This window comes from Camelus dromedarius, chromosome 4 (genome assembly GCF_036321535.1).
Source record: "Camelus dromedarius isolate mCamDro1 chromosome 4, mCamDro1.pat, whole genome shotgun sequence".
Lineage (NCBI taxonomy): Eukaryota > Metazoa > Chordata > Mammalia > Artiodactyla > Camelidae > Camelus > Camelus dromedarius.
In genome coordinates this window covers 79,574,830-79,589,884 of record NC_087439.1, presented here as the reverse complement: position 1 = coordinate 79,589,884, position 15,055 = coordinate 79,574,830, and the positions used below count along the sequence as shown (strand labels likewise).

General features: G+C 41.6%; 1 protein-coding gene across 1 annotated transcript in view; it reads right to left on the bottom strand.

The window, feature by feature from the left end:
- Window positions 1-1,095: 1,095 nt before the first annotated feature.
- The window catches only part of XRCC5 (X-ray repair cross complementing 5), an 81,543-nt gene continuing 67,583 nt past the window's right edge, over window positions 1,096-15,055 (bottom strand). The window contains exons 17-21 of the mRNA XM_064485150.1: window positions 13,500-13,609; window positions 12,892-12,988; window positions 11,032-11,099; window positions 2,121-2,195; window positions 1,096-1,340 (exon numbers count right to left, since the gene is read on the bottom strand). Of these exons, the coding sequence (XP_064341220.1) occupies window positions 1,326-1,340; window positions 2,121-2,195; window positions 11,032-11,099; window positions 12,892-12,988; window positions 13,500-13,609 (365 nt within the window). The 3' untranslated portion in view covers window positions 1,096-1,325. The remainder of the gene's footprint in view (window positions 1,341-2,120; window positions 2,196-11,031; window positions 11,100-12,891; window positions 12,989-13,499; window positions 13,610-15,055) is intronic.

Genomic DNA, 15,055 nt, shown 5'->3' with positions numbered 1-15,055 from the left:
TCATCCAGGTCACAAACCTTCCCTGGGCCTTAACTGTGCAACTGGACAGTAAGATATGACATCCTTCACTGGGGTCGCTTGCAGTGGGGAGCTGCACGGTATGAGGGGAAGTGCTAGGGCCCAGAGCAGACCGCGCCCCTCTCTCCTCAGGGAGGCCCATTTTCAGTCAAGGCACAGAGGGTCTTTAGTCTAAGCACAAAACTGAAGAGTTCTTTTGCAGACAATTACTAATGAGCAGCAATCCACGGGAGGAACGAAGCATTGATGCCTTTAATATTAATGTTTGCGAAATGAAGTGAATCAATGGTCATTTATGGGGCTGCTGAGGATACGGGAGACTGAGCACCATGAAGTTTATGACACCAAGGGAGGAGGAGCTGGAACTCGGGAAAGAAGTGAGGATAGGAAAAAATAAGGGCTTGCTATTTTTTTATTTTAGGAAAGGAAACATCATTCAGAGAGACAGGAAAGGAGACTTGGGTAGAGCTGGAAAAGACTAGGAAATTAAGGAAGAAGTGTTTTAACGCAACCAAACTTTCTGTGAGAGCAGCAAGTAGAGTAATGAAATGATAGAATCCTAACTACTGTAGTGAATCTCTCAGTTATTGTGTTTCTGTTAGTTAGTTTGCTTTTTTAGAGCTCAGCGATATGTCAAAGGGTGGGTGTCTTTCCTTCATGTGAGCATTACCATAACTCACTGCTTCAAACGGGAGCACAGGGAATGGTGCCCTCCCCCTCCCCGTCTGCTGTACAGCCAAAGTAATTTGGTGACTAAAAAGGCTTAAATAAAAAGAGAAATGGGTCAGCCCTTGGCCATGGTTCTCCAAAGTCAGCTTTCTGCTGTGAGAAACTAATGCCACCGTTTGATCATTGTCAGCTGTGATGCTGTTAGAGGGTCAGACAATGGGCAGGGCCTCCAGGGAGGACTGAGGAACCCACCCGTGTCCACGTCACAGTTCTGGATGAGATAACCTCGTGAGGGCTGCAGTCCTCACCAACCTACCAGGCCAGGATGAAATTTATCTTCCAGAAACTTCAAAGCATGAGTGTGACATATGGAGCTCAATAAGACCCCAAAAGAAAACACATCACCGATGATGAGAAAATAACCATGACTCTTTATAAGCTTGCATGGGGTCTAAACTATCCCTTTTACATGTCTGTATTCATTCCACTGGGAATGAGGTGATTCACTTTCGTGTGACCTGCAGGGACCACCTCCAGAGCTTCCGGTTCTCTTGGATGGCCCCCTCCAGGGTGTTCCGTGTAGAACTCTCAGCACCACCGTGACAGCAGCTCTTGGAGATTCCCCACACATCTGTGATCTATATCAAGTCCAGCTGCAAACAGGAACAGCATGTTGAGAAAGGAACCAGGCCACCTCCAGACCACTGCTTCTCTGGGAAGGAAGTTTACTGACAACGGTTCTCTTCACTGGCAGTCTGCATAAACTTGCACACTTACTCGCTGTCAATTATTTTAAGAGTTAAATTCTAAGTATCTCTTCATTTCAGTACTAAGAACTTCTCCACAAAAAGGCTGAAGTTCTGACTGGACTGCTGTCCTGTGAGGCTTAAAAGCAGGAAGTTTCCACACATGAAAGATGGATACAAAGGCCAACACTTCTACACAGCTGCCCAGGCTGCCAGGCGTGGTGGGGTAAGGTCCAGAAATCCCCAAGTGCCTATCAGCCTATTCTGTTTACATTGTTAATTGAGAACATTTAAGAATTAGGCTTTTTAAAGGCTGTTTTTATTTGTCATCCCACAAAAACGGCATGTTGTATTGCCTATTTTGGTTGAGAGCAATTTCAGTAAATTATGACATTTTGCTGCTAAAGGAATAGCCTCCCCCAGCTCTTTTTTAGTCCTTCAAAGGAGAGGATTAAACTGAGTAAACAATAAACTGAGAAAACCACAGAGCACAGGGATGTCCATTATGAAATTACTTATCTGATTAAATTTACAACGGCAATAAATAACAGTGTGGAGAGCTTCTGGTGTGTTAGAAATTAAAACACAAATAAGAAGCAAGTCTATGATAAGCAGGCTTTGTGGCTGTATTTACAGCTTAGGCAATTTCAAACACTAGAACACCTGGTATATATTAAAAGTACTTACCAAATCATCCACATCACCACCTTCCTCAAATATGGCCGCTGTGTCTTCCTTTGCATTTTCTTTGAGGGCCAGAAACTGTGAACAGAAAGTCAGGCACGATGCCAAAAGGTCATTTCTGCCCCTTTTGATGGAGGAACACATGCAAATGGCCCAAAAGAAACATTATCTTGACATATTCTCCTCCATTTGGCCCTGGATGAGAGGACCAATTTTGAGGTTGAAGAGCCCACACTAACTAGTCAGAGAAAGTTCTTATGAAGAGGGAGGAAATGACATGGCTTGCCGAGGCAAGGGGCAGGTGGAGGGTCCTACGTCAGGCACTGAAGACACCTGATATTCCCATTTCTGCCTCCACAAAGGGTATGTGGACTCATGAGGGTTAAAAAAAGAACCAAACACCCCAAATCAATATGTCTCGGTTTCTTCTGAAAGTGTCTGAACTTAAAGATTACAATCATCTATCCCTCAACCCTAGTGAGGACAAAAAGGCGAAAGGAAGGACTTCTTTTAAGAGATGTGAAACACAAAAATGGGTGAGCTTGGGAGGCTGTTCAATTTCTTTTCTGGAAATCCTTTCATTTGTGTTGGAAATTGTTTGAAAACAGGAAAATGGATGAGAAAACTTCAAATGTACACTTCTGTTTAGCATCAGTGTTCCAGACATGGAGCTTCTGAAAGGCAGATACATAGAAAAGCAAGGACCCTGAACCAAAGCCTGCGAAAATCTAAGAATGCAACCCAGATTAAAAGGGATGTGAGTGCCCTTAAGACTCTCCCAACACTCCTGCTCTCCATCCTGTCCCTCCAAGAGATAGCAGTGGGGACTCTTTTCCTTCAAGGTGCATGATAACTGCATCTAAGAACTGTTCTATCAACCATTTCCCAGCCTAACACCAGAGCTAATCTTCTGGCAGCATAAGGACTTAAAATGGTGGCAGAGCCAAGCCTGCAGGAGTAGGTGTTGTTGGAAGGGGAGGTGGTAGGTGAGGCATGCCTCTCCCGTGAGCATCCTCAGGGTCAGAGTGCACGGAGCACGCAGGCGCTGAGTGAGACCCCCAGGCCACTATGCTTCTGCGGCAGTCTCCACCCAAGAGGGAAAGGTGTACTCACACATACTTTTCTCATTCTCTCCTTGAAAACATGGCAAGAACTGCCTTCCCTTTATAGTTTTGTGATTTTTATGGTACAGTGGACACAGTAGAGGTCTCTGAAACCTTAGATTTATAATTAGACTAAAATATGTCCCTTTGACAAATCACAAAGCAAAGTCACCATTAAAATACTAGGTTGTGCACAAGTCTCAGGAAGCAAGTGCTGCCTGTCCCTCCACTCATGTGCAGGGACACACACGCAGGCAAGAGAACAGCACCTGCGGAACTGGCTGGTGCCTCGTCAGCACCATGGACAGGGCCATGGCGGCTTGTTTCTGACTCAACCTCCCTCCTGGGCTTTTTCCCCTACAGTCAAAACCATCTCATCATTTATAAACTTCAATTTTGGCTGAGAGACTAGGGAATTTATCTTCTTCTAAAGACATATATAAATCTTTCCATAACCCTTTACTGACGCTCAACTGGACCATGTTCAGTGCTGGGAATCTAGTTCAGGAGACAGAACATGCTAGCAATGGAAGCACAGTCTGGAACAGAACTGTAGTACAGCCTCCATATCATTAATTCTATTTATTTATTCTGGTTGATTATTAATAAAGATATCTGAGGGCCACACAGAGATAAATGAGTAAGAAATCCACACATGTATGTGCATATGGTTTACATCTAAAGATTAAACTCTGCTCTTAGATTCCCAAATTAATCTTTATTTATGATTCTCCTAATTATCAATATTAAAAATGATTTTTACTTTGTACCTTCCCTCTCCTACTCATTATCATTAACCCCTACATCAAGAACATCAGGCAAGGGGATAAAGCCTTATCCAGTTGGGTTGCAAAGACTAAAAAGTAGAGCATAAACCTCTGGGGGCGGGGGGCACAAATGACCTTCCAAATACAGACTCTATGGTCTCATGATTCTATGTCAACTATATCTTTTATTATCCCTTAGGAACCTGATACATGGCAGGTACTTACTGATGAATCTAGAGAATTCCTAATGTTTTTTTGCACACAGCCCCTAAAGGCTCCAATTCCCATTCCCTCCCCACCTGCAAAGCCCCCTTCACACTGCAACTACAGGGTAAATGAAGATAGAACCGTCTGAGCGGTGTGAGCATGGTATACACAGTTAAACACCAGTGGCACAACTCTGAGACGAGGCCAGGTTCTGAGGAGAGGAGCAGCAGCAAACTTCCCCTTCATTTCCACCAAGTGCTAAACATCTGCAACTGGCTTCCTGGCAGATCTGCTTCACGTGTCTGTGTAAGCAAATTACGGCTCAAACCGGGACTGCCATCCATTATCCTCCCCAGAGACCCGGGAGAGGCTGGTCTCATGCACGTATCACTCCTCATCATCAGGGTTTTTAACTGCAAGTAATTTCCAGGCTGTGCAGTGACAGGGAAGCTAGAGATAAAGCACAGACTTCAGTGACTGGCCTGTTTTCTCAATAAAAGCAACAGATTCTCTGAATGCAGCAGAAAGGGGCACAAGTCAACTCCTGACTTTTCTTATGTTCTTTCTCTCTGCAATATGCTGAAAGAGTAGACAGTAAAGAGAAAGAACACCTGTGTGACACAGCACTCCACCCTCAAACCACCATCATTTACTTGGGATTACCTCCTTGCTTGGAGATCTTTATAAAATGGATAAACTACTACCTCTCAAGTACACTGAAATACAAGCCTGGTCATAGGCAGAGAAAGTGAATCAATAATCTCTGTATAGAAGCTTCCAGTCCGATTCCTCCACAAGACTAAACACTAAAAATCAGCTTGTGCTCAGACCCTGAGCTATCCCCAAATTAAAAACACAAGGCTTCCACTGGGCTGATTCTAACACTATCAGGCGATTCCAAAGAATCACCCATAATCCAGACGTACAAAAGTATCAGGAAGAATGAAAGTCCATTTGCATGTATTTTGTCTAAAATGACACACACTTAGGTTTCATTAATGCTGATTTCATGCCTTAAAGACACTACAGTGCAGCAGAGAAATTCTGCAAACTAGTGTGGGGGAACAGAAGCACCATCCAAGCTCTGCCTGTTCCTCAGTAACCCTGGGCAAGCCACCTGGCCTGCCTATAACCGGTTTTCCTCAAAAAATAAAATGGGAATACTACTACTGACCCTACCTATCTCATGGGATTATATTGCTTTTCAGATGAAATAACGTGCACAAAAGTGCTTTGTGTACTGTAGGCTTTATGCTCCAAGCCCTAGGATACACACAATATGTGTCTACCAAATGATACATACAATAATACCCACAGCATGTTTACTCACAACTGCCAAGGTTAGGAAATAATCAAAAATGTCCAACGTTAGAAGAATGGATGAATCAATTATGATATAACCATAAAAGAGAATACTACATAGCTACAATAAAGAATGAACAATTTTAACATCATGGATGAATCATAAAAGGCATGATTCCAATTATATGACGGTTAAGACAGGCAAAACTACTCTCAAGTGACAGAGGTCAGAATAGTGGTTATCTTGGGGGTTCTGACTGAGAAGGGTGTCAGGGAGCCTTCTGAGGTGTTGGAAATGTTCTGTATTTTGATCTGGGTGGTGGTACCCAGATATATGAATACGTAAGAATTTATTAGCATACACATTTAAGATTTGTGCATTTACTGTATGTATGCTTCATCCTTGATAAAGTTTTAAAAATTGTATCTTAAAAGTATCAAGCTGTAAACAAATGTAAGTTAACACTGTGATATTTTAACTATTACTTTTCTTGTACTAGCATATAGAACAACTATACTAGAGATTGAAGGCAGAAAAGGAAAGTGGAAAAGAACAAAGGAAAATATCATGGGGTCCAATAGGGGCCAGCAGTTATGCTCCTTCACAAGGTCTCTGACACACAGAAAACTGGGTGTACTTCTGAAAGAGGGAGCATGAGCTTCTGTTCCTCACGCAGGTGTGGCTGCTGGTACTCTAGGGGGGAGGGATGGAGAGGTGGCGCCATGGTGTAGGGTAAGATGATTATGGAAGGAGCCCGGGGTCTGGGTTCTAGTCACTCACTGGCCATGAACCTGCTGAGATGCTGAGCAAGTCAACTCCACCTCTCCAGATAGCATCTGGAAAACGACCAGACTGCTAAGCATTGAGCATCTATGACGCTAAGACGGAAAAATCAATAAATGTCAACAACAATAAAGAAGGCTAGATTAGGTGGCTACAAGGAAAACAAGTGCTAAAATAATGATTTTTTTCCCCATAGAGTTTGTATCAAATGATTCTTTAGACATAGCTCAGCCTCCTGGAATCCCACGAGAAACAATACTCCAAAGCCCCAGGAATAAATTCTTTTTCCCGCTGTGCTCTTAACACTGAGTAAGAAGAACGGACGGCTGGGGGGGTCAGTCCTACAACTGGATTCCTGGCTACTGACTTATGACAAGATCTCAGACATGTCATTTCACTTCTCATAGCCCTAAGTTTCTTCATCTATAAAACCTGAGGGTTCTTCCGAGTCCCATCAACAAAAGAAATCCCAGTTTTCTGCTCCCACTGTCCAACTGCTGAGAAGCACCATTTTTCTCTGCAAGCTTTCAGTTTTAAAAATAAAAACTCAGCTAGATTATTAGGATTATTTCCAGCTGAAAAAAAATTCTATACAAAATAAGCCGATATCCTCTGCCTTAGTTAAAAATCTGGCTTGTTTAAATTCTTCCAGCCCAGGGCTTCTCAACAGTGCCATTCTTTGTTGTGGAGGTCTCTGCCCACTAGGAGTCGGTAGCATGCCCCCTGCTCTAATCACCAAAAATGTCTCCAACAAAATTACTCCCGGCTGAGAACCACTGTTTTAATCCTAACACAGGTTAGTAGGAGAAACTTCAAAAAAAAAAAAAGTTTTTTTTTTTTTTTATAAAGACGATAAACTTCAAATGAAGAATCAACCTATCTTGACCTTTCACAAGTCCAGGTCTCTCACTGACTATGGTTTGGGGCAAAGGACTTCCCAGATGCCCCTGGAATGTGTCACGATAAATAGCCACACCTCCTCCCACCACAGAGCCATGCCCTGTGAATGAGGGGACAGAGAAAGGGTACACAGGAGCTACTATGGCCCATACATGTTGTTGCAAATGGCGATATTTCTTCTCTTTTACGACAGTGGTATTCCACTGTATATATACACCACATCTTCTTTACCCATTCATCATCAATGGGCACGTAGGTTGTTTCCATATCTTAGCTACTATAAATAATGCTGCTGTGAGCACAGACGTGTATACATCTTCTTGAATTTTGGACCTTGAGAATATTATGTTAAGTGAAATAAGTTGGATGCAGAAAGACAAATACCAAATGATTTTGATCTTATGTGGAATATAAAAAAATGAAAATGAACAAACCAAACTAAACAAAACAAACACACAGAGACCGAGAAGGCAGTAGTGGTTACCAGAGAGAAACGGGTCAAGGAGAGAGCAAAATGGGTAAAAGGTTCAATGGTCTGGTGACGGATGGAAACTCAGCTTTCAGTGGTGAGTGTGCTGTGGTGTATACAAAAGTTGACATATAATGTTGTACACAGAAATGTAATGTTATAAACCAATGTCACCTCAATAAATATAAAGAAATAAAACAAAACTGGAGAAAAATATATATAAAAAAGACTTTACCAAACATCAAATGTTAACAGCATGTCTGACAGTAACAATTAGAAAAAGTTAAGTGAAAGAACTGACAGGTTATAACAACGATAGAAATGAATGTAAAGAGGGGTAATATTTGTCTGGGCTTCAAAATGAAATGAGGGGTATCAGTTATTGAAAAGAACTATCTAAGCTTATGTCATGAAAGAATTTTCTATCTCCGCAGCAAGGCTGACTTACCTATATGTCTCAAAGAATCATAAAGCGGACACATTTTTAGACTATATCAGAGGGAAATAGCTCCCCTTAAGATGTACAAGTATAAAGTTATGATTTATTTTTCATCTGAAATGGATATCCCTGGATAATTATTTCCTTTCAAATTAACAAACAACATTTAACAGACACAATGTGACAGCTTGTTAACTATAAATAACTTATGGTAAATACCTTGAAAGAATTTAAGTGGACTATGAGAGTTGGTCTTCACTTTCTCTGATTATAGCCAAGTTTCCTTAATTGATTATTTGGAAAGGGACCGAACTTGTTTTGAAGGCAGTGTAAATGAGCATTTCAGGGCACGGTCAAAAGTGATTACACGTCTGTAAGTTTGCTAAGAGAAAAAGCTGAAGACGAAGCATGACTCTCCTATTTAACCACAAGGAATCAGCTTCCGTGAGCCAGAACCCCACTCGGCAATTCTTCTGTCATCTGTAGATGCACTCTCCCTTCTACCCTTCTCTCCGAAAATCAACCGGTGCCACTTAAAAACATTTTTAATATAAAGGATTGGGTTTTCATTCTGAAAAATGAAGGGTTCACGTGGCACTGAAGCACACACAGGCATAACCGTGCGAGTCAGACACGCCAGACCGAGCGTGCACTGACGGTGAGCCACAGGAACAGGCTCCACTCCGCTGCGCTGACCCTGTTCTCTACCTGTTCAAAGCTGGCAGCGTTTTCCGAGTTGTCTGAAACTGCAACCAACTGAAATCAATTCTGCTGGTACTACAGTCTCGTAAGGACACCACCCCATTCCTAGTCTTAACTGAAATTCATCTCTGTAGCTTATTATCAGACATTAAAAATCCTGATGGTTAGGCTCTGTGCCCTTAAATTCTAAAGATGACATTGCATTTGCAACAAAGAATAAGCCTCAGACATTTTCAAGAAGCATGTTATTCCTCCTTAGATTTCCTCCCCCTCTAATATTCTGGATTCACTCAGCGGTGATGCCTTTGGTTAAGATGTACCGCTGAAAGGGAAAAACTAACTTTTTTCAGACCAGTGCTCTCCTCTTCCTCCAAAACTGTAACACATACTCAATTTTCACCTGATGACAGTTTTTTTTAATGCAATAATGATTAAAATTAAATTATTTCCCTTGACTTATTTTACCTGTTAGCAAAAGCTGACTGATAAGCCTTCACCCTATGTGATTTTACGTGTCAGCTCGGTTAGGCTATGGTGCACAGTTGTTGAGTCAAACACTAGTCCAGATGTTGCTGTGAAGGTATTTTGTAAATGTGATTAACACTTACAACAGCTGACTTTAAGCAGAGACGGTTACCCTCGACAATGTTGATAGCCTCATCCAATCAGCTGCAGAAGTTCTGCCTCTAGACTGTGACACAGAAATCCTGCCTAAAAGTTGCCAGCTTGCTGGCCTGCCCTACAAATTTCAGATTTGCCAGCCCCTACCATTGTGTAAGCCAATTCTTTAAAATAAATCAGACTTCACCAACCCCATACACATACACACACACAAACACACACACACACACACACACAAACACACACACATTCTCTTGGTTCTATCTCTCTGGAGAGTCCTGAGTAACACTCTAGTTCAGGGGGTAAATATCATCATGCCATTGTATAAAGCAACAAACACAAACAAAATCAAGCAGTTGAATGACACTCTGATGCCCACAGGACTCAGCACTGACTGTGGCAGGATGGGATACAGATGCCGTGGAACCCGTTCTGAGACGGTCATCAGCATCTCAGAGTGTGCGTTTTAAATTCTGGGATCTTACTTCCTGAAAGCAGGGGCTGTAATCTGTTCTTTAACAAAACGCTTTTACCAGGCTTAATAAAAATTCTTGTATATTCTAACTTCTCTCCCAAAAAATATTATGGTTTTTACTGAATGCCTTTATTGAGCTGAAAATTCAAGGCATTTTAAATTTGCCTTGAATTTAGCCACAGATGAACACTTCCAGCCTTGCTCCCACCAGTCCCAGACCAAACTCTCCCTTAGCGTGTGTAGTTAATTCTTGAGTCTCCAGTGTTTCCTTCTGCTACCTTGTGACCAACTGAGTTTCTAGAGGGCAGGGGTGCTGTCTTATCATCCAGCACAGTGCCCAGCATAAAGCAGAGGCTTAGCACGTTAACTGACAGCTGCCAGGACCGAGCTCAATCAGTAACTGTAAAAGATGCTGACTGTTACAAACTGTATACTTTTGAGCTACTCAGTTTAGTTTCATTAAAACTGCATCAGAAATCTGAAGTATAATCAAGGGTTACTGAGATAAACAGCCACATGCATTTGGCTCATAGCTGAATCAGATTCAATACTCATACACCAAGCAGGAAGACTTGGGCCCACTAACTGTGTCAGTAGGAAGTCTGTGGGACCTGCATACATGAGGTATTTTACTATAAACACCTGGATATGCCTTATGTTGGAATACTTGTGTGCTCTACCTTGCTGCACTTCACAATCACCTGAGGGGCTTTAAAAACTCAAAACCATGCCCCAAACCCATCTCATACCAACAGAATCTCAGGGGAGAGGAAGGGGTGCTTGTCATCAGCATTTTTTTTAATAGCTCCCCAGGTGACTAATGTGTGGCTTGGCTCGGAATCACTGGGCTGGAGGGATAGCCTTTGCCAGGGTCTAGACTACATGTGGTGTGCACCATGGACCTCAGGAGCTATGATTACAGATGAGTTCTAGACACATCACCACAGCCTATGGAAAGCTGAGTGGATTACAATTTATCCCACCAGGATGCTACAGCTGGAAGGAATTTGCCTGTTGGCTGAGTAAAGAATGATATGCTAATTTAGTTACCTTTAGAATCTTACTTCTTCAAGGGAGAACTGGCATCAAGAAAATAATATCCACTGTGATAGCTCATCTAAAAACAGGGAGTTATTCTCTAATACCTTTTTGGCTTCCTCAGCTGTGACAGAGCTTCCAGAAGCTTCATCTTTGGTTATCAGAGTAATTCCATCTAAAAAGTAATTCACAGAGTGAAATCCATGTACAAAGAATCAACCCCAAACCCACCTTCCTTTCCACCACACCTCCTCCCATTTTTGCACTGGAGATTTTTAAAACTGTAAAGGTGCTCTTCTCTGTAAGAAATATAAAACTTTATTAAAGGCACTGAACTCATATTATTCTTTCCATCTTACATTATTCTTTCTCCTATTTTTGCTTGTATAAAATGAAGGACACATCTCAAATGCTACCTGCTGTCGTGAAGGTAGCACTGAATCTCTCTGTCAGAATTCTCAGATCACCTTGTTTATCCCTTTGAAATGGCTCTCACCATATTTTATCTTGTATAACTATTTGTACATATTTTATCTTTCCTAACTATACTTTTCTCTAGAGCAGGGACTATATTTAATTCATCTTTATATTCCCTCCAATGTAGTACGTAGCAGGAGCTCAGTAAACAAATGGTAACTAAGTGACTATACTTTGGTCCAAACCCATTAGGTACCAGATGGGATCTGCAGACATTCTGACTTCTAGCAGTGTTACTAGCTATTGATGAGACAATGAGAGAGCTGAGGTCAGGAGGAAACACGCTCTTACCATGGCCTTATCTGTCACTGAGCACAGTACGTCAATTTTAGCTCAGTGAGAACAAATCAAGGATAGAAAAGCGACCCTTTAGTTTTCTCTTCTTCCTAAAATTTTCTTCTGCCTCAAATGGGTGATGCATGAAACGCTTTCAGAAAAGCACATGCATTTAACATCCATCTGTGCCTAGAAATGGCACAGGTCATGTGTATTCTCAGTAGGATATAGGCTCTCAGAAAACATGTATCTTGCATATGTCCTGCAAGTTTCTTTTCAGCAAACAATGTGCTGGAGGCATTCAATAAATACCAAACCCAATCTCTTTCATCTCCTGGGTTGGCAGCAGGGACACAAAAGTGATCTGAGTAAGCCCCATTCACCACCTATTCTAATTGCTTTTGCTCCCCAGTGTAGAAGTTAAAGGGCTGAAAAATTAACTGTCAGGAAAATGGTTGCCTGTATGATGAAAGGCTGCCCGTTAGACGTTGGATAGATAGGTACGCAACTCTTTTTATACAGAATTTGCACTGAAAGACAGGTTGAAACTAATTTGGGGGTTCTACTGCAAATGAAAAGTTTCATACTTCGTAACATCATTGTTTTCATATATACTTTCAACAGGTAATATCTTATACCTTGGTTCTGGAAGAAAATCAAGTCAGGTTAAAGAAAATGGGCAACGGGCATGAAGGAAATCAAACATCAACCCTAAAACTGAAAAAAAATGTATGTTGCCTTCATTCCACGTTGGTCCCTGTGAACAAGTGAGGAACCGAGTGGCTCTGGTGCATGAAGATGCCAGTCTGCTGATATGAAAGCTCAAGAACATGGCAATGAAAAGCTGAGCAAGGCACCATGTGGGTGAGGTCAGGACAAGTGCTGTGGACCCAGAAGAACTAAAAGAATCGGAGAAAGGAAGTAATGTCTGCCTACACAGCTTCTTCACTCCTCAAACGGAAAGGTGTGATCTCTGAGGGTCATAACGCGCAGAGTTTAAGATGGGACTTACATGTTTACTACGATTCATCACTTTGCATTTATGTTTATCAAGCAATATTTTCAGATCACTGAATTCTGAGCGTTTCCCAAGTCCACATGGGAAGTCACCAGGTCCTCACATAACACATCACACAATATAATTTATATTTAGAATTTATACTTAGAAAATAAATAGCATAAATATTTGGAGGAAAAGACAAATGACACCTTACCCTGGACGACAATCTCCCAGAAATGACTTAATTGTTTAATTTCCACTTTCTCTCGCAGGGCTTTCAGGAAACTGTTAAAGCGCTGCTCTTCTGAAAACTGGTGGCACATGGGGGTAGAGCAGGGGGCGGGTCAGAGCACACACACAAACAGAATTCATCCCCAGCCCCAAGCACTATATATACTGAATTAAAAATATGTAAAATGTTTTTCCTTGGTACTGATACATGGGAAACTGGCACTTTGAATTTTGGCTATAACTCCTGGGAGCCAGAAATCTTTCCATTTGCTGAAGGGACAGAAATCCCCATAGTCCCACAGATTTTTTGGTGACCCAGTACTTTGTTTTTTAACCTTTAGCATGGACAGATTCAAACAAAAATAGAGTAATTTAGTGCCTGCTCACCCGACTCACCCACCCCCTTTTATTCTCCCCTGTAAATGTTTACTGTTAGTAAAATGAGTTAGTCATTTCTACTTCTCTTGGCATATGTTGCTACTCATAGTGAGGATGATTATTTCAGAGCCCAGGCTAATCTTTAGGGTACTGTATGTCTCTCCCCTGTGACGGTGGTCAGCTGCTTAGGAAGAGGACACAGGATGGCATTACCTGAATGGCTTCCTCCCGGAAGACCTTGATGCAGTCCATGCTCTTCATGAAATACGGTGTTTTGTTAGTATCCAAAAACTGTTCAATGTGATTTATTAGTTGGTGACTCGCTAGAACAAAAGACAATAAATTTATTTTTCTCAGCTTGAGTGATGCTTGTTGGAGAGAGTGTATGCTCTGTGTGCCCATAGTATGTATTATGGTTCAAGAGCCTTGTGGTCGGCAGGCCCAAAAGCCACTCCTCTTCTAAGGGAGTGGACAGGAAGGAAAGATGAGATGCAAAATGCTGATTCCAAAAGTCTATATTTTTAAAGTTTAGATAATATTTGTTGATATTTGTCAAGAAATAAAATTTCTAAAATGCTTAGAATTATAGCTAAATGTTCCTTTTGGGATTTCAAACACTAAGTTGTTTTTCTAAAAAATTGTTATTGTTGTTGCCTTTTATACCCCCCTCCCCAAATTTAGGGGCCATTTGGGTAATTCAAAACTGCTTTTCCTGAAATAGTCATAGAAAATAGATTCTCTATTCCATCCCCTAATTCCAGTCAGGATAAATGTCAAACAATGCCAGAGAGTGAAAACCAGTGAGGGACGCTCCATCTTCTTCCAATCACAGGTCAAATTAGAAAAGACCAGTCCTCATTTTAATTTAATAATATCCCTTTAGAATGGAAAGCCATTGCTCCATATCTTCTGCCTTAGCTGAACCTGAATATTCTCTAAGTTAGCAATCTACAAAGCCATGAATACTTAATAAACAATAACTGTCAGCAAGCAACGTCATAAATGCTACAGAAAGAGAAAATACATTAATAATTTTTCCTTTCCAAGGTGGGCTGCAACTTGAGGCCACCTCACAAACAAGCAAAGACTTCTTCAGTATGGGAGAAAAAGCAGAGGAAAATAAAAACAAAAGTCACCAGGGAACTTAAGCTGCAGAGCAGATCAAAACTGACCCTCGCGATCGATGTGGAAGAACAAAGCAAGGAGATGTGCAGAGTCACAGCCTAAAGGCTCCCTCTTACTTGTCCCCTGAAACCACTCACTAGCTGGCTGTTCAGCAAATTATGCTGAGTGGTCAAGATGTTGTAAGTCTGCAGGTTTGCCACAGTCGTGGCCTCAACCAAGCACTCTCATAGTTATGAGAGTGTACACGTGAAGTACTAATGAAAACGAGTTTGAAGCTCGCCTGTGAAAGCTTCAAGCCACTAACTCAATCACAGTGACCCGAGCACGGCACGATGCCCTAGGAAAGACCTGAAACGCAGAGCCATCAACTGATTTCCAAAGGATCTCGCAGCACGTGGAAAGGATTAAAAAACTGGATGAAGTATTTCCTAATATAATAATTTTGCAGCAAGAGAAAAATATCCCCAGTAACCTTTTCATCTTTTCTACCAACCAGGAGATTATGATCTCCATTACAATAAAGTACTTAACCAACTTGAGGGATTAAAGAAACACTTCCCAGCATTTTCAGAAATCTTTCCAGTGTATCTTGCAGCAGTAAATTAATACCTGCTACAATTCAAAGGAGAGAAAGAATGTTTGGA